The following is a 26403-nucleotide window of genomic DNA, read 5'->3' on the forward strand; positions in this document are numbered from 1 at the left end:
AAAAAAAAAAAAGTCTCTCGTCAATGAAAATGAATACTTGGACCACCAAGGCAGAATTGTGACTCCGCAGTTAATTGATAGGTGTCAAATGTTTGGACAAGGAAGCAATTTTAGTACTTGCCATTGGTGCCACGTACCTCTAAGAACATGTACCTGGCATTTCAGAGTTTGCCAGTCTGTGTTCCTCCACTTGTCCTATGGGGGAAAGACCCCAAATTCATATATAGTTTATAGAGACCCTTTACTAAGTCTTAAACAGGACAAAGACAAAGACAAACCATCCTGATAAAAGAAACCATCAGCCGGAGGTTTTAATGACTTCCAAAAGGTTCACAACCAGGCATTGTTGTTAGATACCCTCAAGTTAGTTCCAAATCATAGGGACCCTATATAGTGTTTCCCAGGCTGTAAATCTTTGTGTTGTTGTTGTTGTTAGGTACCATCTAGTTGGCTCTGACTCACAGTGACCCTATTCACAACAGAATAAAACACTACCCAGTCCTACACCATCCTCACAACCATTACGTTTGAGACCCCTACTACTGCCACTGTGCCAATTCAACTTGTTGGAGGTTTTCCTCTCTTTCACTGACCCTCCACTGTAACTAGCATGATGTCCTTCTCCAGGGACTGGTTCCTCTTGGTAATATGTCCAAAGTATGAGAGACAAAGTCTTGCTATCCTGGCTTTTAAGGAGCATGCTAGCTGTACTTCTTCCAACACCAATTTGCTTTTTCTTCTGCAAGTCCATGGTACTTTCAATATTATTCCCCCAAACCATAACTTAAATACATCAATTCTTCTATCATCTTCCTTATTCATTAGCCAACTTTCACATGTATATGAAGCTATAGAAAATACCAGTGCTTAGGTCAGGCAAACCTTAGTCACCAAACAGGTATCTTTGATCTTGAACACTTAAAAGAGGTCTTATGCAATTGATTTGCCTAAAGCAGTACGTCATTTGATTTCTTGACTACTGCTTCCATGAATGCTGATTGTGGATACAAGCAAAATGAAGTATTTGATAACCTTAATCTTTTCTCCATTTATTATGAAGTTATTTATTTGTCCAGTTGTGAGGATTTGTGTTTCCTTTTCCTTGAAGTGCAACTCATATTGGAGGCTGTGGTCTTTGATCTTCATCAGTAAGTACTTTAAGACTTTCTTCACGTTCAGAAATCAAGGTTGTATCATCTGCATATTGCAAGTTGTTCATGAGCCTTGCTCTGGTCTTGATGCCTTGATCTTCTTCATATAATTCAACTTCCTAGATTATTTGCTCAGCATACAAATTTAATAAATATGCTGAAAAAGCACAACTCTGGTACACATCTTTCCTAACTTTAAGCCTTGTTCTGTTTGAATGACTGCCTCTTGGTCTATGTATAGGTTCTTCATGAGCACAATTAAGTGTTTTGGAATACTCTTTTTCCGAAATGTCCATAGCTTGTCATGATCTATACAGTCCTAAGACTTTGCATAGTCAATAAAGCACTGATAAACACATTTCTGGTATTCTCTGCTGTCAGCCATGATCCATCTGACAGCAATGATACTCCTTGTTCTATGTCCTCATCTCAATCCGGCTGGAACCTCTGCTAGTTCCCTGTCAATGTATGCTGCAACCATTTTTATATTACCTTTAGCAAAAATTTACTTACATGTGGTATTAATGATACTGTCCAATGATGTCCACATTCCATTTAGTCACTTCTCTTTGGAATGGACACAAATCTGGACATCTTCCAATCACTTGGCCAGGTAGCTGTCTTCCAAATTTCTTAACATAAATGAATGAGTGCTTCCTGTGCTGCATCAGTTTGTTGAAAGATTTCAATTTATATTCCATCTGTTTCTGGAGTCTTGTTCTTTGCCAATGCCATAAGTATACCTTAGGCTTTTTCCTTCAGTACCATTGGCTCTTGATCATATGCTACCTCTTGAAATGGTTGAACATTATCCTTTTTTTTATATATATATATAGTGATTCTGTGTATCCCTTCCATCTTCTTTTGATGCTTTCTGCATCATTCAATATTTTGCCTGTAGAATCTATCAATATTGTAAATTAAAGCATTTGAAATCCAAAGATGGGAAAGGTATTATCCAGAACGTTCTGATGAACAGGGAGGAGGTTACAAACCTCACATTTCAGTTTTTAGAATGAACTCAAGCTTGCTAAAGATCATGAAGATGGCATGTGACGTGGCATCTGTTATATATAAGGCCCATGAGTTGGCTTCTAGGGCACTACTGAGAACAACAAATAACTCAGCCAGCTTTGGGTAAACTCCCTGAACAAATGATATAATCTCAAAACTGGAGGTATTTAATAAATGATCTTCAAATACAGTGGAGTAGGGAAAAGCACTAGTTTTTTAGCCCAACCTGAAATCAAATCTCCAGTTTCACTAATTTATAATGGAAAAATCTTTCACAAATTATTTACTCTCTCTTAAACTGTTTGCTTTTTTTTTTTTTCCATCACTAAGTCAAGGGTTGAAAAAATAGCCCAGTTGCTGTCAAGTCAATTCTGACTCATGTTGATGCTAGCTATGCACAGAACTGTGCTCCATTGGGTTTTTTAAGACTGTGACCTATAGGAAACCAATCACCAGGACTTTCTTCTGAGGTACCTCTGGATAGATCTGAACTAACAGTCTTCTGGTTATCAGCCAAGGACTTAGCCATTTGTGTTATTCAAGAACTTCAAGAAAAGAAATGAGTACTTAAGTTACCGGTGTGTTATGAAAGAGAAATAAAATAATATATACATAGTGCTAGAGATCCATACTATATGCTTCACCCAGGCACATTTCAACCCCTGTCATCTTAGAATAAGTATGAGATATGCATTTGCTACTAAGAATAAATGAAGTTTAAGGACTAAATTTGCAACCAAAATTTTTAAATATTAAAAACATATAGCTTCTTAGCCAAGACAATGAATTTCAAGGTGAATTTGTGGAATCTTTTACACTCTTTAAAAATATATTACTATCTATCTGTCTCAAAAGAATGCTGAAAATTTTCTGCTAAGAGATGGTTCTATAAACCTCTCAAGGTACTTCCCATTGTGATCTCGAAAGCTGACCGTCTCCTTGAGATTTTTTCCTCCCTTCCACAAGGCTTCTCTGGTCCTTCTGGCCAGTTCTCCCCGCCCTCTCCCCCCACCCTTTTTTAAAAAAAAAAATTATGATCACACCTCTTTCTTCTCATGCCCTCTAAATACAAACAAGTCAGTGATCCCTCCTATATCTGATCTTGGGTCTCTTGTCACTTTATACTTTGTCCCTAGGTGATCTCAACTGTTACTTCTAATTTGCTATTGTTGCTGTTATGTACCATTGAGTCAATTTCAACCCATAGCGACCCTATATAGGGTTTCCAAGGAGCAGCTGGTGAGCTTGAACTGTTGACCCTGAAGTTCAAACAGACTTTGCAGTCCAGTGCATTAACCCAGTCACTCCCAGAACTACATCAATAATTGTAATCTCATTCCCAAACTGCAGAACTTTATTTTCAAAGATGGATTGGCCAAGTGGCAGCACCGATGGACTCAAGCATGGCAACAGTAGTAAGATTGGCCCAGGATCGGGCAGTGTTTCGTTCTGCTGTGCATAAGTCGTTATGGGTCAGTACTGACTCAATGGCACCTAACAACAACAACAATGATATCTGGTTCATCACCCTTATTTTAAACACAATTAGTCCAAACCCAAACATATAAGCATCCCTTTCCTAAGGGATGCTTGTTCTATTATCCTTCTTCTTTCTACTGATGTCATCACCATCTTCCTAGCCATCTAGACTCCAAACTTAAATATTTTTCACATCTTCATAAAATAGGAAAGACATGAGCTTCCCATATCCCACTATTACCAAACCTTCCCAATTCTACTTTCACAAAATCTTTCATATTTACACCCCTTTGGTTCTCTTCACTTACTGTCCTAATTTAGTTGTTCATTATATCTTCCCTCTGGATTATTGTTATCCTTGCTCTTAATCTCTCCTTGCCCCAATTCATCCAACACAGATGTAATCTTCCTAGACCTCCATTATCACTCAATTTTCTCCTGCGGAAAATGTGACACACACATAAACCAGACTGGAGTATCTGCTGTGTGCCTAGGTACATACTCAATCATTTATTTCTGCACAATGCTACCTGGAATTTCTTTTCTTCTAGTTTTGCGTGCCTAAATTGTAATCAGTCATGACAATCCATTTCAATTACTAGTGCCCTCTTGAAGCTTTTCTGAAGTCTTTCCTACAGCCTTACCATAGACCAGTAGTTCCCGACCAGGGGTGATTTTGTGGAGACATTTTTGGTTGCTACAATTCATTGTCATACTAAATGCTACTAGGAACAGCTAGATGCACCATACTAGATGCTATTAGTATCTAGTGGGTAGAGCTCAGGGGTGCTGCTAAATGCATAGGACAATCTCCCACAATAAAGTATTATCCCCAAATGTCAATAGAACTAAAGTTTCTCAGACCTTCTATGTTGTTGCAGGTGCCAGTGTCAGCCCCAACTCAGAGCAGCTTTATGTAAAACGGAATGAAAGAGGTCCTGTGCCTTCCTCACAGTTATTATGTTTGAGTCCATGTGACAGCCACTGTGTCCGTCTATCTTGTTGAATGTCTTCTATTTTTTTGTGACCCTCTACTTTACTAAAAGAAGGAGCTCTGGTAGCGTAATGGTTACGAATCGGGCTGTGAACCTTAAGGTCAGAGATTCGAAACTACCAGCCGCTCCACAGGAGAACGATGAGGCTTTCTACTCCCGTAAAGATTTACACCCTCGGAAACCCCGTACAGGGTCGCTATGGGTCAGAACTGACTCGACGACACTTAACAACAACAACAACAACTACTTTACTAAAAGGAGCTCTGGTAACGTAGTGGTTACGAATTGGGATGTGAACCACAAGGTCAGCAGTTCGAAACTACCAGCTGCTCCATGGGAGAAAGATGAGGCTTTCTGCTCCCGTAAAGATTTACAGCCTCGAAAACCCTGTTCAGGGTCGGTATGGGTCGGAACTGACTCAATTGCACTTAACAATAACAACTTTACTAAAGCATAATGTCCTTTTGCAGGGCATGTTCTCTGCTGACAGCATGTCCAAAGTATGTGAGATGATGTTTGACCATTCTTGCTTCTGAGGAGCATTCTGATGATGCTTCTTCCAAGACAGATTTGTTTGTTCTTCTGACAGTCTGTGGTACTTTAAATAGTCTTCCCCAACACCATAATGCAAATGCACCAATTCTTCTCTGGTTTTCCTTATTCCAGATTTTACATGCATATGTTGTTGTTGTTGTTAGGTGCCATTGAGTAGATACCAACACGTAGCGACCTTATGCACAGCAGAACGAAACACTGCCTGATACTGGGCCAACCTCACTACTGTTGCCACGCTTGAGTCCATCGATGCTGCCACTTGCCAATCCATCTCATTGGGGGTCCTCCTCTTTTTCTCTGACCCTCCACCTTACCCAACATGATATCCTCTTCCAGTGACTTGTCCCTCCTGATAATATGTCTGAAGTCTGAGAGACAAAGTTTGGCCATCTTGGCCTCCTAGGAGCACTCTGGATACACTTCTTCCAAAATGGATCAATTGGTTCTTTTGGCAGCCCATGGCACTTTCAATATTCTCCTCCAACACCATAACTCAAAGGCATCAATTCTTCTATGGTCTTCCTTAATCACTGTCCAGCTTTCACATGTATGTGAGGTTATTGAAAATACCATGGCTTGGGTCAGGTGCATCTTAGTCCTTAAAATGACAGTTTTGCTCTTTAACACTTTAAAAAGGTAATTTGCAACAAATTTGTCCAATCCTTCTATGTTGTTAAGGAGCTCTGCTAGCATAGTGGTTACGAATTGGGCTGTGAACCTCAAGGTCAGCAGTTCAAAACTACCAGCTGTTCCGCGGGAGAAAGAAGAGGCTCTCTGCTCCCGTAAAGATTTACAGCCTCAGGAACCCTGTACAGCGTCGCTATGAGTTGGAACTGACTCCACAGCACATGACAACAACAACACCAGGACCCCAAAGACTTATATTATTATTATTTTGAAATATGAAATGCTTCACAAATTTGCATGACATCCTTTTGTAGGGACAATACTACTCTTCCCTGTATTGTTCCAATTTTAGTATATGTGCAGCCAAAGTGAGTACAGAAATAAATGAATTTTGTGCTGTTTCTATAATTATTGGTGTACAATCTTAGCTACCACTTCTCAGGCACATTCTATGAAGATGGGCAATGGTTCTATTTGTAATGGCCATGGTATCAGTATAGTGACTACCTTTTAGAATTCCCTATTAGACTGTATCTTCTCAACTCCTCATTGCCTCTTCTGCCTCTTGCCATCTCTTCAGATTTTGTTCTCCCTGAGTTTCATCCTTCATCCTTATTTTTTTCTCATTCATTTAAAATGAGTTCAGCAATTATTTGATTATGTTATTTATATACCAAAAGGCCATTTTCCTCTCTTTCTCTTTTTAATAGAACCCTGATTTTTTTTTTTTTCTGGAAGAGGGAAGAATATGTCTAAAACTAGGAGAAGAATGATAATTAATCTAAGTCAGTAACTCCAACCTCATCTTGCTTTGTATTATACTTATTTTCCTATATTCTTTTGCTCTAGAAGTAATCAAGTTCTACGACTGACATCTAAGGAGACATCTTCTGAGGGACTACTTAGAAGGACTTTACCTATGACTAGATGATGGATTGCAGGAAAGGAAGTCAGGCAAGGAAATCTTTCTGATTCCAATCTCTACCTTTTCCTCTTTAAATGTTGTTTATTTATACATGATACAAGGAGCTGGCAACAGCCACCATGCATCCAAAAATGAAAAGCCCTTGGGCAAAATGATATATTGAGACTGACAAAGCAGAAAGATAAAAAGAGCCTAGATTGTTGATTACATCATTGAGTCATGTTGCCAAATGTGAAATTGCCTACCTTAACATTTTTTGCTATGTGAGATAATTAAATATCTTTACTATTTGGCACTATAGGTCAAGTATCCATTACTAGCAGCTAAAAGCATTCCTGACCAACAATCTTGGCTTCAATAGACACCTATAAACATTCAGTAACCAAAGCTTTCTCTCCAGTATCACCTGCTGTAAGAACTCACTGGTCATATTTCCAACTGACTAATGTACATTCCCAAGTATTAGACTCAAAGGCATCTCCAAATCAATATGAGAGTTTAATCTTATATATAATTAACTTGTATTGTTGTTGTTAAGTTGGTCCTGTGTAGGGTTTCCAAAGAGCTACTGATGGGTTTTAACCACCGAACTTGCAGTTCAAACCAACCTTTCAGTCCAGTGCATTATCCGGCAGCACCACACCAGGACTCCAATTAACTTACATTCCCTCTAAAATTCTTAACTCTAAACAAGCAAACCATGGTATCAGTAAAAGTTTGTATGTGTTTGTGCATGTGCTGCATGCTTGAGAGACTTCTGCATTTTCTATTTCTTAATGACATCACGATTTGCTTACCTAGTACTCAAACAATAGCAAATCAACTTCACATTCTACCTTTCTTTCAATTGTTTATAATTTCTATTATGAACTGTTCTATTATAAATTGTTTATATTTCAATTGTTTATAATTTTTATTATTTGTCACATTTGTCTCTTGCTCTTCAACCTTATTATAATACCTTACTTTAAGCCCCCATCATCTTTCAGCTGGACATTACAATAGGCATATTAGCTGTATAAAATAACCAGGCATTTTGCCTTGTTCTCCCTAGAAGCCAGACTTCATCTCTCATTCTTCAGACGTGTTATCAGGAGGGACTAGTCCCTGGAGAAAAACATCATGTTTGATAAAGTGGAGGGTCAGCGAAAAAATGGAAGACCTCCAACGTGATGGATTAGCACTGTGGCAGCAGCAATGGGCTCAAGCATAGCAGAGATTGTGAGGATGGCACAGGACCAGGCAGTGTTTCATTCTGTTGTGCTAGAGTCACTATGAGTTGGAACGAACTTGACAGCATCTAACATCAACAACAACTACCTTGTTCTCTTGTCTACCAATTTGCTTACTGTGGTGGCTTGTGTGTTGCTGTGATGCTGGAAGCTATGATACCAGTGTTTTAAATACCAGCAGGGTCATCCATTGTAGACAGGTTTCAGCAGGACTTCCAGACTAAGACAGACTAGGAATAGGAGAAGCAGACTACCACCAATGGTTAGCCATTGAGTGTATTTTCCATTTCTGAAATCTTAGTATTAATCTTCTAGATTTCTATCTGCAGGTTTTATATTGTCTCCAAACCTTTCTCTGCCTTGTTTGATTGTACATATGTGGTTTCCTGAATTCTTCCTTGCTTTCCTTGACCTTTCTGTCAATCATTTTGAGGTACCTAAATATCATTCTCTTGAATTCTTTTTCAGGAAGGTCCAATGCCTTTTTTCCTCAAAAAAAATTTCTGTCTGTTCCTCTTTGACACTTTTTTGAGTCACTCTGTCTTATTTCTTCATGTGAATAGAAACAGGTGCTTTCAAGGCATTGTGGTATTGTATCTGTATTAAATTGATGGTTGACTGTTGGCGTATTCTTAGGTACTCATCAATTGTCTCCTGGGGGGTGTGAGTAGGGCTTGTGTACTGTTCTATGTTTGCTGCTCATGCACTTCTGTTTAGGATGGATTTGGCTGATACTGGTTGTTGCCAGAGGATAGCGCTAATATTGGCTCTTGCCAGTGGGTGGGGTTGTAGACAATATGATTGCAACTGGTTGGATGTACTCTTGTTCTGTCTCTTTTCAGGTGAGATAAGAAAAGAAAACACATACAGAAGAGAGAAGGAAAACAAACAAACAAATAACATAAAAAAGAAAACTGTAAAGAAAAAAAGCAAGCAACAGCTAGAAAAAGAGTACAAAAACCAAAGAGAAAGAAGAGTAAGAGGAAAACAGAAATCTAAAAAAAACAAAGACAGGAACTAAGCACAATTAAGGAGAGGAATGAGTGAAAGGGGAAGAGCCTAAAGAGTAGTAGTTGTTGTTGTTGTGAAGTACTGTGGATAAAGAAAAATAGAGAAAAACAAAGAAAAATGTACCAGTGATTGGAAAAGAGAAGCAGGAAAAAATGAAAGAGGATATAGAAAGGATAGAAATCAAAGAGGAAGAAAGAGTAAACAAACAGAAACAATAAAAGGGAAAAACCATGGCAGGTACTAGACCCAGAGAAGAGAAAATTCTTTTTTCTCCTACCAGCCAAGGACCACACCTCTGTGGGCAAGGGATGAGAATGTAATACTTTCAGTATTACAGAGTTCCTTTATGGCTATGTGTTGTCTGTTCTGGGCACCCAGTCTGTAAGTAGTTTGTACAGACGCCAAAGCAGCTGGAGGATCGAGTATTTTATACTCCCCAGAGGGCACTGACAGTGAGAGATCCTGTTAGTCTAGGGCTGACCAGAACCAGCTCTGCAGGTCTGACACAGGTCACATCTGATTCTGGGTGCTGGAGTTGGTACTGCTAGTTCTCCGCTCTTTTTGATGCAACTCTGTCCACCTAGAATAGGAGCTTCCCTGCGAGTATGCGCAGGTGGAGTCCAGCTACACTTCGGTCACCAGGGTAATGTGGGGCACAAGAAAATGGTTTACATCTTTTTCTTCACCGATAAGTGGTATGCCTTTGAGCCAGCTATTGCCCTCTTGCCTTCAGAGTAACCCACAAAAGTTTGAGATGACCATGCTGCACCTGGCTTGCTGGCACAAATCATCAGTTTCCTTTCTTTTTGTTTTGGCTTTTTTTTCCCCTTCACACATCTGTTCAGCTTCTTCTCTTAGTGAGGGCTAGCCCACGCCTGGCCAGGGCCAGCTCTGCAAACTTGGAGCAGGTCCCACTCAAACAGGCTTAATGCAGATAGCTCCTACCTCCGTTAATGGGGCTCACAACTGGGGAACTCTCCTCTGTGCAGCTCCACCCACCAGGAGAGCAGAGGCCTTCCTGTGGGGACTGACCTTCCCTCTGGTCACCAGAGGAGTGTGAGGAAAATGAAAAAAGTATCACACCTTTATCTCCTTGAGCCACTGATAGGTTTCTGCAATGCCAATATGTTTTTATCTCTGAAGGTGCTCACAAAAGTTTAAGATGGCTGTGCCGTATCTGGGCAGCTGACACAGACCATTAATCTGTCTCCTTTTTTTTGCTGTGTCTGTACAACTTTCTTTCCTAGTAAACGTTCTATCCACTTCTTTATCTCTTCATCTGAAGCTCCGGATTCCAGGACTATTCTCTGCATCTATTCATTTGGTTTTCCATTTTTTTTTATTGAGGGTCCAGACAGCCTTTCTGCCTAATCCACCATCTTGCTGTCTCTCTCAATCCTTTTTTTAAACTTTCTTCTGAAGTTCAGTGTTCCAGGATTTTTATCTGTGTCTGTTTCATTTGATCTTTCATATCTTTGCTATAGAGGGTCTGTGCAGTGTGGTTGCCTAGTTTGCCATCTTGTCGAAGTCACCTCACTTATCAGATCTTAAAAATCTGTTCTGCTTTCCAGGAGGTATGATATATTTTCCTAATTAACTTGAATTCATAAATTAAAACACAGAGAAACAAACAAACAAATACTGATAAATTAGGTGCTCTGTCATGTTTCTCTGTATGAAGTTATCAAGTGGTAATACAGTAAAACCAGATTCCCAATTATTGCTGCTAACAATGAGGAATAAATGATCAGTCATGTGCAAAATAGATTCATGTGTTCATAAAGTACTCTCTTGACCAGTCAAGTAGTTCATTACACACTAATTTCTGAACTTCGCTGTAAAAAGACACCTGGCCCAAAGCACTAGTTCCTAATGACACAGAGGTGTTCTTTTGATTTCGAAGCCACTAAGACTGGTGTAGTGGACCATTACCAACATTGTACTGCTGCCAGCAACCACTGTTGTTGTTACGTGTCACTGGGCTGGTTCTAACTCATAATGATCTTTACCATTAGCTCACAGGAATCTATTGTGAACAGCCCTTCCCCACTCTTCATTCAATGGTGTCACAATGGCAGCTTAAAATTGGTCATATTGGAAGTATTTGTACCACAGAAGTCAGGGATGCTAAAAGTCTGCTGCTTCTTCTACCTCAACAAGAAAATTGTTAACCATTTACCGGTCTACCATTTCTGTTACCCCAAGTTCTTGGACTCAGTAGTGAAAAGAGAAATGGTCCAAACCACAAGTTAAGTAAAACATGGAAAGATTAACAGAGTTGGCTAAGAAACAGAAACAAAAACACAGAATTAAAATAAAATGGTGAACATCTATGTATGCAGTAGCTCAAAAGAGGAAACAAATCCTTACTGCAAGAATCATTCCCACCCCCTCCACACAAAGAGTAGACAGGGATGGGCAACTTGGACATTAGCTACCCAAAATGGGGGGTGGGGGTGGGGGGTGGCTACAAAGGCAAGAAGTGACTGGCTTACAAGCTTTCAAGAGGGAACCTAGATCCAGAGGGCGGGGAGGAAGGTAGAGTCTCCAGTGAGTGGTATTCAACCTGTCTAGGAACAGCTGATGAAATGAAATGCAGATGGGTCTTTTGTGATGCAATAGTGAATAATTGTTATCAGGACTGATTGTGAGGGATGGAAATGTAAAGGTGGATATTTTATAGCAAGGAGGGGAGTGGTTAACTTTTCAGTCTAGGAGCGGAGGGCCCAGGGACCATCAATGGACAATAGCAGATAGTGGGACCCTACCCAGAGAAGCAGTGACACCTGAGATGGAGGCAGAGATGAAGACATGGAGAGATGGAGTGGCTGGGGACTTGAGATCCAGCGAGGGAAAGGGATTGTGTGCTGATGACTAGGGGGTTGGGGGGCGGGGAGCAGGCTTGCAGGGTATACCATTTGGTTGGTTGATGATGCATGGATGGGATTGTAACTATGCCAATGAAACGATACATGATAGAATGAATGTAAACCCACTGGCCTCCCATGTAAACTACCACAATAAAACATTTATTTAAAAAAATAAAATGGTGAAACTGAGCAAAGGGGAAATTTTACTGGCACATTCCTAGGTTTAAGAAGTCCAAGAAGTGAATTTCTAAGATAGCTTAATTGGTTATGGCAGATGAGTTCACTTGAACATATCAGTGAGATCTCCAAAACATTCAAAGTATAAATTGCAAAAGTAAATGGCAAGACTTTCATACAATATAGAATAATTAGGTATAAAAAACTATTTAAATCCTTAATGAGGAAAAGCTGATTAAAAACATTTAAAAGAGACTAAAGTACTAAGAGTCAATAAAAGTTAGAATGCAGAAATAAGATTACAAAGTTAGGTAGAAACTTGTCAGATTCACAAGGATATCACAAGGATATACTTGTGAATCAGTCTTATTTCGTTGGATATGATCAACTATAAGTAATATTTATAATTATTACCTAACTTAGATATTATTATTCAGCTTAAAGAGCCTGTTTTTTGGCCATCTATCTTAGCCTGGAAGAAGCTCTGGTAGCATAGTGGATTATGAACGAGGCTGCTAAGCCAAAGTCAGCAGTTTGAATCTACCAGTCACTGCGCTGGAGAAAGATGAAGCTTTGTGCTCCCATAAAGATTTACAGCCTCAGAAACACTATACAGGGATGCTGTGAGTCAGAAGCAACTCAGTGGCAAACAACAACCACCACGGCCATTTTAGCCTGCAGTCCTGATGAGGTATTATAAGATATGAATTGGACTGCTAACCTCAGAGTTGGCAGTTCAAATCCACCCATGGCTCCTTGGAAACCCTATATAAGGTTGCTATGAGTTAGAACAAACTTGATGGCACTTAACAACACCAACATATTAGCCTGCTCTGAACTTGATCTTGAGGAGGGAAATATCCATTTTGGCATAGATTGAAAAGCCAAAATGAAAAGAAAGAGGGAAAAGAAAGAAGGAAGTGAGGAATATAGTTTTAAATAATGTTAACAGATTGCCATGCAATGAACAAAGATCAAATCCTACTGTTTTTCCTCATAGATTTATCTGATCTCTGTTGCAGGCCTCTTATTAACAGTGACCGAGAGTACAGTAAAATTGAAGAACACTGATATTTATCGAACTTTTGAACTCAGAGAAAGAATACATGAGTTTTTTGGTTTTGTTTTTTGTTTTTTTTTCATATTTAAAGCTACAGATTTATTGCCACCAAAATGGATACAAAGAGATACATGGGATCAGCTGAGGCAGGGGTCAGCTGTTGGAGCTTCCATGTCCCAAAAGGCAATCACTATCCTCTGACATGCATTGTTACCAACCAGGAAGCCCCTCTTAACTATCCTCATCACATGGCTATGAAAAATTGCCTAAGAATTAGTCAACAAGAATCAGCACCCAGTTGGTCATTCTTGGACTGGCCTACGCCTACTCATTAGTCACAGATGTTGGTCTGGCTAAAAAGAACCAAGAACAAAGGCCAAACAGCTTTCTGCAATGTGATTTCATAACTCAGTCTTAATTAAGAAATAATAAATCTGTCTTCACACCAACAAACAGAACTTAATGTAAGTTACTCCATTTTGGAAATCCCACTTCATATTTTACTTATCCATTTAATTCCAATAATTTCTACCAGATGAAATATTGTATTTTTCTAACATAAGCAGCTCAGATACAAGGGAGCATTAGTAATAGAAGGCAAAATATCACACAATTTCTTATTAAGAAAGAATTTGTAAATTTTTCGAAGTCTTAAGATTACTTCCCCAAAGCTGTATGTGAACAAAGCAGTTTGAGAGTTTAGAAAGAGACTTACACAGTCAGTCAGAAGTTCAGCTAGAATTTTCTTTGGTGGGAGAGAGAAGCTTGGTGAATTTGTCTCATAAGACTGCTGTATAAATTGTTACAAAACATTTATTCTCTTACAATTCTGTAAGCTAAAGTCAGAAGTCACTTTCCACTGGTTGGGATCAAGGTTGGGATCAAGGCAGAGCCATTCTACCTCCACAGGCTCAAAAGGAGAATCTTTTTATTTTATTTTATTTTAGATTATTCCAGCTTCTGGTTGCTGCTGGCATACACTTGTGGCATCATTCCAATCTCTGTCTCCATGGTCATACTGTCTGTTCTTCTTGGATGTGCCAAATTTTCCATTTCTTAAAAACATTCTAATTGGATTTAGACCATACCCAGTTAATCCAGGATGATTTTCTAACTTCTCAATGTTTAACTTCATCACATCTTCAAGGATTCTTTTTCCATACAAGGTTACATTTTCAGATTCTAGGAATTTTGACTTGTTACATCTTGGGGGCCTTTATTCAGACTGAACAAGAGGTTAGAGTATTAAAGAAATCTTAAAAGTTCAGCTATTTATTAGTAACCCCTGAGATACAAATTCACAGAGCAGTGTTTAAAAATGTACAAAGTTCCATTTGCCGAGAATTTGAGAATAAGATCAAGAATGTTGCCTTTACGTCAGGTTTGCTAGAAGAATCAAAGCTTTGCTACTCACGTGTACTAAAACGTAGTAATAATGATATTTCATATTTTCATATACTTACAATTACCATGTTAGGCATCCTTTTAAATTTTTTTCTTAAATCCCAGTTTATCTCATTGCAGATTCTGTGAGGTAGACAAGACATATAATATCCTCATTTGCAATTGGGACAGCTGAGACTCTGAGTGCTTAAGTGATGTGTTCAAGGCTGCACAGCCAGGAAAGCCCAAGCCTTTTGACTCTGAATTCAAATCTCTTCTTTTTAGGCCCAGAACACTTAAGTTTTGTGTTGGTGGTGGTGTTAAGTGCTGGCGAATTTATTTCAACTCATAACAACCCCATGTGACAATGTTTTCTTTACAGGACTAGATTGTTATCTCTTTTTCCCATGAAATTTCTGCGTGGCTTTGAACTGCCAATCTTTTGGTTAGCAGCTAAATTTTTAAACATGGAACCACCAGGATTTCTGGTATAATCTTTACAAACACTTCGTAGAAAATTAAAGCACTATCACCTTAGGTGAATCCTTAAAATGTGAGCACTGAAATATATAACAGTTTCTGGCCACAAGATGATCTTTAGAAAAAAAATAGGGACTTTTGTTGTTGTTGTTATTGTTAATTGCTATCAAGTCCATTCCAACTTGGAGTGACCCTGTACAGGATTTCCGAGGTACAGCTGGTGGGCTTGAACTGCCGACCTTGTGGCTCAAACTGATCTTGCAGTCCAGCACATTAACCTGCAACAAGGGTATATATATATATTGTTGTTGTTTATTACCGTGGAGTTGGTTCCAACTCATAGTGACCCTGCACAGGGTTTCTGAGGCTGTAAATCTTTACGGGAGCAGAATGCATCATCTTTCTCCCGTGGAACCGCTGGTAGTTTCGAACTGCTGACCTTGAGTTTGGCAGCCCGACTCGTAACCACTACGCTACCAGAGAGACATATATATATATAGAGAGCCACATATATATATATATTAGTTGAAAATCTCACAATGTGAATTTTTTTTGTATGAGAATATGTAACATCTAAAAAACGTACACAAACCTCATGAGCCCATATTCTGGGTGGAAACAGCGAACTACACTAACCAGCAGCTCTGTGGGGGTGAAAACCCACAGGGAAACAGGCTGCTGGGAACAGAAAAGTATTTCCACAGGTGCTGGGTGGGGTAACCTGAGAACCTGCAAAGCAAGCGCCTTAGTTAAATAGTGCTATTGTAAAGAAACTAGTGGATGGCTTAAGAAACAAATTCATTTTCTCACAGGTGAAGTTGAATTCAAAGTACCAGCCCTAAGGGAAGGGTTTATCTATATCTGCTCTGGAGGAAGGCTCTTGTCTCTTAAGAGCTTTTGCTCTCAGGCAATCTTTATGTGGCTTGGCATCACTCTTTCTCCATTTCTGTTTCTCTCATTTCCTTGTTTAATCTCTTTTATAGCTCAAAAGAGATTTATTTATGACACATCCTACAGTAACCCCACTTCATTAACATAACAGAGACAATCTATTCCCAAATGGAATTATAATTATAAGCATGTTGTTGTTATGTGCCGTCCAGATGGTTCCAACTCATAGAGACCTTGTATAGGGTTTCTGAGAGTGGCTGGTGGGGTTGAACTGCTGACCTTGCAGTTAGCTGTCCAGTGTTTATCCTACAGCACCACATCAGGGCTCTATTTAACCATAGGCATTGTTGTTGTTGTTGTTGTTAAGTGCCGTCGAGTCGGTTCCGACCCATAGCGACCCTGTACAGGGTTTCCGAGGGTGTAAATCCTTACGGGAGTAGAAAGCCTCATCTTTCTCCCGCGGAGTGGCTGGTAGTTTCAAACCGCTGACCTTAAGGTTCGCATAGAGGTTAGGAATTAAAATACCTATTTTGGGGGCCACAATCCAATCCATAACACCCCGTGTCTATTAGAACACGAATGCTTAAGACTCTCAGAGCCAATGGGCCTTTTTTATTACACTTATCTGATAATGCTCTCTTTACTATCCTAAAGTGAAATTTGTGGATGAGATGACCTACCTACACATAGTTTAAGTACACACACATTATAAAGAAACATAAAGGAAAGCCAAAAGGAATGTGATGGTGGAAGTAGATTCTATCCAATATGGTAACCACTGGAAGTCACAAAAGGTTGGTGGTTCAAGTCTATCCAGAAGCACTTTGGAAGAAAGATCTGGTGATCAATTTTGGAAAAAAACAGTCTCTAAAAGTCCTATGAAACTCAGTTCTACTCTGAGACACATGGTGTCACAGTGAATCAGAATGAGGTCAACCACATGTCACTATTGCTTGAGCACTTCAAATGTGACTGATGTGACTGAGAAACTGAATTTTATGAAGTTTAATTTAAATTAAATTGGACACATGTGGGTTACACAGATTACTATTTGAATTAGTCTTCCAAAATCTCTGATGTGGTTCAAGATCATGTATAGACTCGTCTGTTAAACTCTCAATAATCACAACTTTGTGGGCCAATGTATAAGAGACAAGATCTACTTTTCAGTCTGAAAGTGGGTGATGTTTGGAAGTAGCTTAACCACAACAATTTACTGAATTTAGGAAATATGAAGCTGTAAGCTGATAGATGTGATCATGTTTAATGAATTAATTTTTATATTTGGAAAAAAGGGTGGTTTATTTTTATTTTTTATTATTATTATTATTTTTTTAAGTAGGCAGCATTTCAAATACTACTGGTTCACAAAAGAGTAATTAACCAATCCCAAACCTGGGAAGGAAATAATTTCACTTTAATTGGACTAAGTAGATTTTAGGAGAGATTAGATTGTCATAGCGCTTGTTCTAACATAATACATGTTGAATGAATCTCTAAGTTAGGTTGCTCAAAGAGTCCAAATTTTTGGCTTTCTAGAATGGATTTTTCAATGCCATTGACATTGGAATTCCAGTACTCCAATCTAGGAAAGTTCTGGTTGAACATGCTCGCATCACAAAATGGTTTGACTTTGTAAATATTCAAAGTTACAGAAAAGTAAAATACTATGCCCATAATTTCTAGAACTTCTCAGAATTCCCAGTGGTAATCATTTAGATATTACTTTTCAGGCACACACACACAAATAGTGTATGATCATAGTATATATAATTTGCTTTTAAATTTTAAATCAAGTTTTGTACTATTTCCTATTTTTATCATTTTTATGTGCCTCCCTCCTTTTTTAGTTTTATTTGACTGTTGATGGAAGGTGAACTCCTGAGATCGAAATGCTGTCACAGAAAGAGCTTTATTGAGTCAACAAAATTCTTTCTCAGCTTGAACGACTGTTTTGTGTGATTTAACACAGACATTCCATTTGCCTGGATTTTCCATTTTAAGACTTATACAAGTTAGAAGTGTATGCAAGTTCCACTATCTTAAAACTTATTTTCTTTATTTATGCTTTTATTATAGCTATCATTTATCAAAGTAATAGAAGCTTTCTAATGAGTTGTTAGGACTTAGAGAAAGTCTTAGAAGAATGCATTATAAAGTCTATAATTTACTTTTTTTAAAAAACTTCAGTGAGTTAGTGTAATATTCTGCATATTCTCCATTTAAGCTGAAAATGTAGTGGTGACCAGGTAATAGGCCAACAGACATCTCTTCCGGGGCATGAGGAAAGTTCTATACAGAAAGGATCAGCCTTCAACATGGCCAGCACACCACAAGTCTCTCTGCTATCTCCTCCATCAATAAGCCTTGGCTAATGTGATGATTGGATGTGGAAAATGGTCTTTAGTTGACAAAATTAGTGCACTAGGTGAAAATGATAGCATACCTATTATATGGATACACAAACACATACAAGAAAATAATTTAGGAACACTCACTGTGTTAACTTCCTAAGGCTGCCATTACAAATGATGACAAATTGGGCATTTAAAACAGTAGAAATGTATCTCTCCCTGTTTCAGTAGTCAGGTATTACTGGGCCATGCTCCTTTAGAAGGCTCTAGGGAAGAGTCTTCTGCTTCTTCCAACTTCTGGTGGCTCTTGGCATTCTTTGGCTTGTGCCTTTGTCTTTGTCCAGACTGCCTTTGTGTTTTTTAAGGTTCTCGTCTGTTTATTATAAGGACATTCTCATTGCATTTAAGGTCTACCCTAATATAGTACATTTTTTATCTTGATCCTTAACTAATTATGACCTGTAAAATCCCTATTTTCAAATAAGGATGAATTTTGAGGTTTTCAAGACATAAAATTTTGAGGAACAGTATTCCGCCCACTACATTGCCTAAATCAGTTCATAATAGATGGTATAGGTCATCAACCCACAATAATGCCCTCCCTGAGTGTGGCCTGGGTTTAGTAATTTGATATTAATGAATACATTACAGCAGAAGTAATGGGTTGCCATTCTGAAAATGAGGTTTAAAAAGACTATTTCATAAGAGCTGTGATTTTACATTAAAAGTGGTAGAATATTTTGGAAAACAATAAAGAGAATGGTTGTAAAACTTGAAGAAGGTAAATAACATCACTGGATTGTACATGCACAATTTGATCAGCATATTCTTTGCTATGTATATTTTCACAGAAGATAAAATAAAATCAATCACTCAAAAAAGACTATTGCTTTGCTTTCAGCACTCCCTTTCTTTGTCTCTTCTTATTTCTCTAGCTCTCTCCTTTTTTCAGTTCTCTTGAATTGCTCATTCTGTGGGAAGCCAACTACCAAGCTGTGAGGCAAACTATGGAGAGACCCATCTGGAACAAGATTGTGACCTGGCACTGTGGGCTAATGCACTGGACTGCAAAGTTGGTTTGAACCACAAGGTCAGCAGTTCAAGTTTAGCAGCCACTCCTCAGCAACCCTAGACAGGGTCGCGATAGGTCAGAACTGATTCGACAGCGCTTAACAGCAACAATAATCATGTGGGTGATCTTGAAAGCACACACCTTCAGCCCACAACATTAAATCTTCAGATGAGGCTAAGAGCTTGACTACAACCTCTTAAGAATATCTGAAGCAAAAGTACCTGGATTGTTGATCTTTAGAAACTGTAAAATCGTAAATGCTTGTTGTGTTAAGCCTTTAAATCTTGGGTGTTTTCTATCAAGCAGTAAGTAACTAACAAAGCTGAGTGAGATATAGGGAAGCTGAGAGAAATTGCTCGGTGTCTGACATATTTCTGGTACTAGTGATAATTAACACTGCACCTACAGATGCTGGAAGGTAGAACTTTTCCCAGAGCCGCACTCTGAATTTAACTTCCAGCATTCACAACTGTGAAAGAATAAATTTCTGATTGTTGAAGCCATCACTTGTAGTATTTCTGTGATAGCAGGCACTAGAAGGAGCTCTGGTAGCATAGTGGTTACAAATCGGGCTGTGAACCACAAGGTCAGCAGTTCGAAACTACCAGCTGTTCCATGGGAGAAAGATGAGGCTTTCTGCTCCCGTAAAGATTTACAGCCTTGGAAACCCTGCACAGGGTCGCTATGAGTCGGAACCGACTCCACGGCACATAACAACAACAATAGATAACTAAGCCAATTTAGTGTTCAACTCTGTGTTACTTTGTGAGTAGTTTTATGGGGAAAATTCCTGGTGAACCAGTAATTCCATTTTGTATAAATAAAATAACCACAAAAGTGAATGAACATTTGCCTAACCCAACTCTAACCATAATCCTTATCTGTCAGGTGGAAAAAAAATAAAAAATGTTTGTCTGTCAAACGAAATAGGGATCTAATTCAAGCATTTATGATTGTACATTTGGAGGAATGAAATACCTCCTACATTCAATATAATGCTCGTATGTATTCTATTTGCTATCCTAGTGTATAATATGGAAACATGAACCACTCAAGGAATTATTTTCTAAAGATACACCCTATGCAGAGATCTCTAAACAGAGTACCTAAATCAAATAGCTAGTTGCTAGATAAGTGGGACCAGACCCTGGAAAAGGACATCATGCTTAGTAAAATTTTTGTAAAAGAGCCACAGCCTCAGTGAGATGCATTGACACACCACTTGCAACAATGGACTCAAACATGCCAATGAATGTGAGGCTGGTACAGGCCCTGGAAGTGTTTTGTTCTTTTGTGGTCACTATGAGTAGATCCAACTTGACAGCACCTAATAACAGTCCGTGAGATCTCCTTTCGTGGAACGAACAAAATGTAGGTTTTCATATCATGTCTAGAGTGGTCTACTACAGTTACATACCATCATGGCTGTACCTTCCCTCAACCAGTAACTGCATTCCTGATGTAGCTCACATTCTGTATCCCATTCTTTGTCTGCCATGTCTTTCCAACATCAATATTCTTCAACATAATTAGGATCCTCATTCCGCTAGTCCAGTTCTTTTGCACTGCCTCTAATACTTACATGTCTTCCTTTTTCTCTCTAACAAAAAACAAGCCATTGCCTTCTAGTCAATTCTGACTCATAGAGATGTAGTAACACAGAGTGGAACTGCCCCTCAGGGTTTCCAAGACTGTAATCTTGACAGAAGCAGACAGCCACGTCTTTTGCCCATGGTTTTACACACTTCGTTTAAATTCCATGTCCATCAGTAAAGTCATTGCCTTGAATATACTGTTAACTCTACTGACTTCTCACTTCACCCATCATATTTACCTGAAAAAAATCACAGTCATAGTTTATTCTAACTCTCGATGTCAGCTTGAGGACTAAGATGTGCCTGACCCAAGCCATGGTATTTCAATAACCTCATAAGCATGCAAAAGCTGTACAGTGAATAAGGAAGACCATAGACGAATTGATGCATTTGAGTTATTGTGTTGGAGGAGAATACTGAAAGTGCCATGGGCTGCCAAAAGAACTGAAAGATCTGTGTTGGAAGAAGTGTGGCCAGAGTGCTCCTTGGAGGTCAGGATGACCAAACATCGTCTCTCATACTTGGAACATGTTGTCAGGAGGGACCAGTCACTAGAGAAGGATATCATGTTTGGTAGGGTGGAGGGTCCGAGAAAAAGATGAAGACTATGCATGTGTATGTATGTGAATATACATATACATACATATGTGTATTCCGTGTCTTGTCATCATTTCTTCTGGATTACAATTATAAATATCTAACTAAGCATAAGAGGCATGAACTCTAGGGGAAAAAATTAACTGAAATTAGTCTAGGGCAGGAGCAGTGACAGTAAAGTTCTCCAATGCCCTCCCATCTCACCCAGAAAAAGCCAGTGAGCACCCTTCTGTAACCACTCAGATTCAATGTCATTTGTCCTCTCAACAAAGATGCTTGGACCTCATTCCCTAGTACTCACCCTCCATATCACTACACTCCATCCACATTGACCTTCAGCTTCTTCAACATAGCCGGCAAACTGGCACCTCAGGAGTTCTGCATCTGCCTTTCCTTAACTCTGGAACACTTCCTTCTGGTCTTTATACAAATTCGTCTTCTAGTGAGTCCTTGATTACTCCATCTGCAGGTACAAGCCTCTGAATTCACTCTTCATATTCCCTTTATTTTTCTTCTGCATTTATCACTCTCAGTTAAGCACTGGATTGTGAACCACAAGCTTGGCAGTTCAACCCCACTAGCCACTCTGCAGGAGGAAGATAAGGCTTTTTGCTTTCTAAAAGATTTGGAGCCTCAGAAACCCTATACAGGGTCACTATGTGTTGGAACCAACTCATTGTGCTTTATAACAAATAGCAACCTGCTGTGGCGCTGTAGGACAAGCACTGGACCACAAGGTCAGTTTGAACCACAAGATCATCGTTCCAACTCACCAGCAGCTCCTCCGAAACCCTATACAGGGTTGCTATGAGTCGGAACCAAATCGACAGCACTTAACAATAGTAATAACTAATGTTATTACCGTGATTTCTGCTGCTGCTAGTACTACACACACGTAAGCGGGCTTTAAAAAACTCATGGAAAAACTCCATTATATTTTAATTCCATTTTCCACAAACTTTTTGAATTTCGCTTATATGTGTACACACACACACACACACACACACACACATATGTGTTTAGTCAATGACGTTGATTTTGTCTCCTCCTCCAGGAAGTGTGATGAATAAAATTTATTTTCTTCGCTTGAGTCCCCAACACCTAGAAAAATGCCTAGCACACATTGAGTACACAATATTTGTTGAATGAATTAATTATAATGGTGATGAAGATTAATAAAATACAAACTGACAGGACAAAGTACACCCATTGCCTACTTTCACTCAAATTGATAACCGTTGTTTTTAGTTATTGTTGAGTAATTGAATTCTAACCTATGACCAGCAGAGGGTGCTACTTATTCACATTTTCAAACCAAATGTAAAAATGCGTTTTTTTGCTCAACCAAGGGACAGATTTCTATACTGCAAAAGACATTATCTTACAAATATATAGCGTGCAACAATGATCAGGAGTCCTGGTGTGGCGCTGTGGGCTAAAACACTGGAGTGCAAGGTTGGTTTGAACCACAAGGTCTACGGTTCAAACTTACCAGCTGCTCCTTGGAAATACAGGGTCCGTATGAGTTGGAACCGACTCCACGGGACTTAACAACAACAACAAACTATGAATAAACCATCAAAATGTAATGACTTGAGCTTTAAAAATTTATGATTTTCTTCTCTTTTCTTATTAATATATTTAGATAGGTGCTATTGTAGATGACTATGATACATACACTTGCTGTTAGATGCTGTGGAGTTAGTTTTGACTCATAGTGACTATGCACTACAGAGCCAAATGTTGCCTGGTCCTGAGCCATCACTATACAGAAAAATTAATTAATCTTTCTACCCATTTTTCCTAACTCCCCGGTTTATTCTTCATTGTGTTATATGGTTGTTTATTTGTTTTCTTTTAATAAGAAAAAGTGCAATTATTGTTCTTCATTTTGGGTTGATTTATAACGTAACCACCTCATTTTGTGATTTCATATCAGTACTTACAGCCTTGGAAACCCTATGCAGGGTTGCTATGAGTCGGAACCGACTCCACGGCACATAACAACAACAACTTACCGAATTTATTTCATTTTATTTTTAATATAATATTTTATTCCATTGTATGAAGGAACCGTAATTTATGTAGCCAATCCTCAATCGAATGACACTAAGGTAGTTTCAATATTTTATCCTGTAAGAAGCCGACAGTGACATCTTTTTCTTGTGGCGTGGTTGGTGGGTATGAACCATCCACCATTTGGTTAGCAGGTGAACACTTAAACTCTATGCCACCAGGAATCCTTTTGCCATTACAACAACACTATGATAAATAGATTTTTTACATTTGTCTTTAATAAAACTACACAAATAACTCTGTAGTGTAACTTCTGCTGGTGGTGGTGATTATGTGCCATGGAGTTGGTTTAGAGACTCATAGCGACCCTGGATAGAGTTTCCAAGACTGTAAATCCTTATGAGAACAGAAAGCCTCGTCTTTCTCCCACGGAATGGCTGGTAGTTTTGAACTACTGACCGTGAGATTAGCAGCCTGATTCGTAACCACTACGCTACCAGAGCTCCTTAACTTCTGCTATAGAGCATAACATTTAAAGGCTTTTTGCCTGCAAACAACTCCAGTCAGAGTTTAATTTCATTTTGTGCCTAGGATTAAGTGTTCAGATGCCAATTAATTTTTAGTACTTTAGGCACTGATCTGCCAGCGTATTTTAAGCAGAGCATATTTTAAGGCGGGTTTGGGGCCACTTCCTCCAACTGGCCCTAGCAGGAGCTTTCCTAGGCATGTCCCTTAATGGCTGCTTTAATTGTTGCCTGGTGTCATACCTAGAGAGCTTCAGAGACAGTCCGTAAATTTTTCCTGTCTAGAATGGATGCCTCCTTGTTTTGGTAGGCCCAGAATGCATTTGTGACACATAGCTATCCTCAGTCATGGTTGTGGGAGGAGATTCTTTGGTTCTATGTGCCCTAGGAAAGGTTACCATGTGGAGGTCGAACTTTGGAAATTCATCAAGGCATCTGTAATTTCCCTTACCTGGATAATCTATGTTGTCTTATCTTATTCTTAACCCTGTTTAAGACTTAAAAAAGAGTGTCTAGAAAATTTAAAGGTGGGGTCTCTTTCCTCCCCTATAACATTCCCTAAGGAAAACTGGATAGCGAATCAAAAATAATAAAGGTGGAACTCTATCATGTATATATCCAAATAATTTTCAAATATGTGGACTCATAAAAGCATTTGAGAAAAACATGGTAGAACGATTTTATGATCTTGAATTCTGATGTCCTTTCTAGGGTGACTACAATTTCAAAAGATATAAATAAGGTTGATAAATATGATAATATGTAATATTTAATTAAATAATTTTATTTTAAATTGATTTATCAAAGGAAAAAGTAAAATAACATTTGACTTCTCCTTTGTAAATTCAGAACTTACCAATCTTTAATTTTCCTTAACTTTTTTGTCCACTCCCTTTATTTTTAAGTATCATGTAGGATGGTAGAACAAAAACACTTTAGTATTATGTTTGTGAAATATGTAAACTCCCTCAACAATTTTAAGGCTTTTTGAAAAATTGATTTAAATGCTTATTCCACTTTTATATAACTTCTATATTCTGAGTTTTTACTTAAAAATATTTTTCTTTGTTGTTATTGTTAAGAATATACAAAGCAGAACATATATCAATTCAATAATTTTTGCATGTAAAATTCAGTGGCATTGATTGTGTTCTTCAAGTTGTACAACCATTCTCATCTTCTTTCTGAATTGTTAATGGCATAAACTCACCGGTCCCTGAGTTTCCTGTCTAATATTTTGAGTTGTCATTGTCAATTTGATCCTTCGTAGGTAATTCTTTAAAAGAGCACAATACTTAAGGCAGACTTTTTTTTTTTTTTTTTTTAACTTTTTATTGTTGAGGAGCTCTGATAGCGTAGGGGTTACGAATTGGGCTGCGAACCGCGAGGTCAGCAGTTTGAAACTACCAGCTGTTCCGCAGGAGAAAGATGAGGCTTTCTGCTCGGTTAAACATTTACAGCCTCGGAAACCCTGTACAGGGTCGCTGTGAGTCGGAACCGACTCCACGGCACATAACAACAACAACATTGTTGAGTTACAGAGAGCAGATTATCAGTTTTACATTCAACATATCATATAATTCATTTAATTACAATGATTTCAATCTCCTCCACGTACTATCAGTTAATAGTCTTTAACTCTATTTACTTTAGCTTTTGCATTCCTCCCTGTGTGCCGCTACTGCAGCTTCCTCTACCAACCTCCTTGTTGTATATTGCCTTTCCTTTCACCCAAGTTAACAGTGAATAGTTTTCCTTTCACCCCTGAATCACACAATGATTCTTTTAGCAAAAACCTTTTCTTAACGTTTTACAGCAGTGGCCTCAAACAGTATTTGTCCTTTTGTGATTGACTAATCTCAATCTGCATAATGTCCTCCAGGCTCATCCTGTTATGAGGTGTTTGCAGATCATCATTCTTCAGTGCTGGGTAGTATTCCATTGTCTGTATGTACCAAAGTTTATTTCTCTTGAAAGGCATTTAGACTGTCTCAATTTTTTTTAACTATTGTGAATAGTGCTGTTTGTATCTTTCTGAGGAATTGCGACACCATTTTCCACAGTAATTGCACCATTTTACTGTCCCACCTGCAATGTAGGAGGATCTCAGTCTCTTCATCCTCTTACCAGCATTTGCTGTTTTCTGGTGGTTTTTTTGTTGTTGTTGTTGTTTTGTTTTTAACTTTGTTATTAATGCAGGGAATCCTGGTGTGATGCTGTGGGTTAATGCACTGAACTGCAAGGTTAACTAGAACTGCAAGGTCAGCTGTTCCAGATCACCAGCTGTTCCTCAAAAACCCTATACAGGGTCACTATGGGTCAGAACCGACTCAAAGACACTTAACAACAGCAACAATTAGTGCAGGGGCGAGATGATACCACATTTTTGCTTTGA

General features: G+C 38.6%; 1 protein-coding gene across 1 annotated transcript in view; it reads right to left on the reverse strand.

The window, feature by feature from the left end:
* The window catches only part of LOC102817401 (protein FAM32A-like), a 39697-nt gene extending 22239 nt beyond the window's left edge, over positions 1-17458 (reverse strand). Inside the window, exon 1 of the mRNA XM_006866977.1 lies at positions 17332-17458. Coding sequence (XP_006867039.1) covers positions 17332-17458 — 127 coding nt within the window. The remainder of the gene's footprint in view (positions 1-17331) is intronic.
* Positions 17459-26403: the final 8945 nt, after the last annotated feature.

This window comes from Chrysochloris asiatica, unplaced genomic scaffold, assembly GCF_000296735.1.
Source record: "Chrysochloris asiatica unplaced genomic scaffold, ChrAsi1.0 scaffold00098, whole genome shotgun sequence".
Classification (NCBI taxonomy): domain Eukaryota; kingdom Metazoa; phylum Chordata; class Mammalia; order Afrosoricida; family Chrysochloridae; genus Chrysochloris; species Chrysochloris asiatica.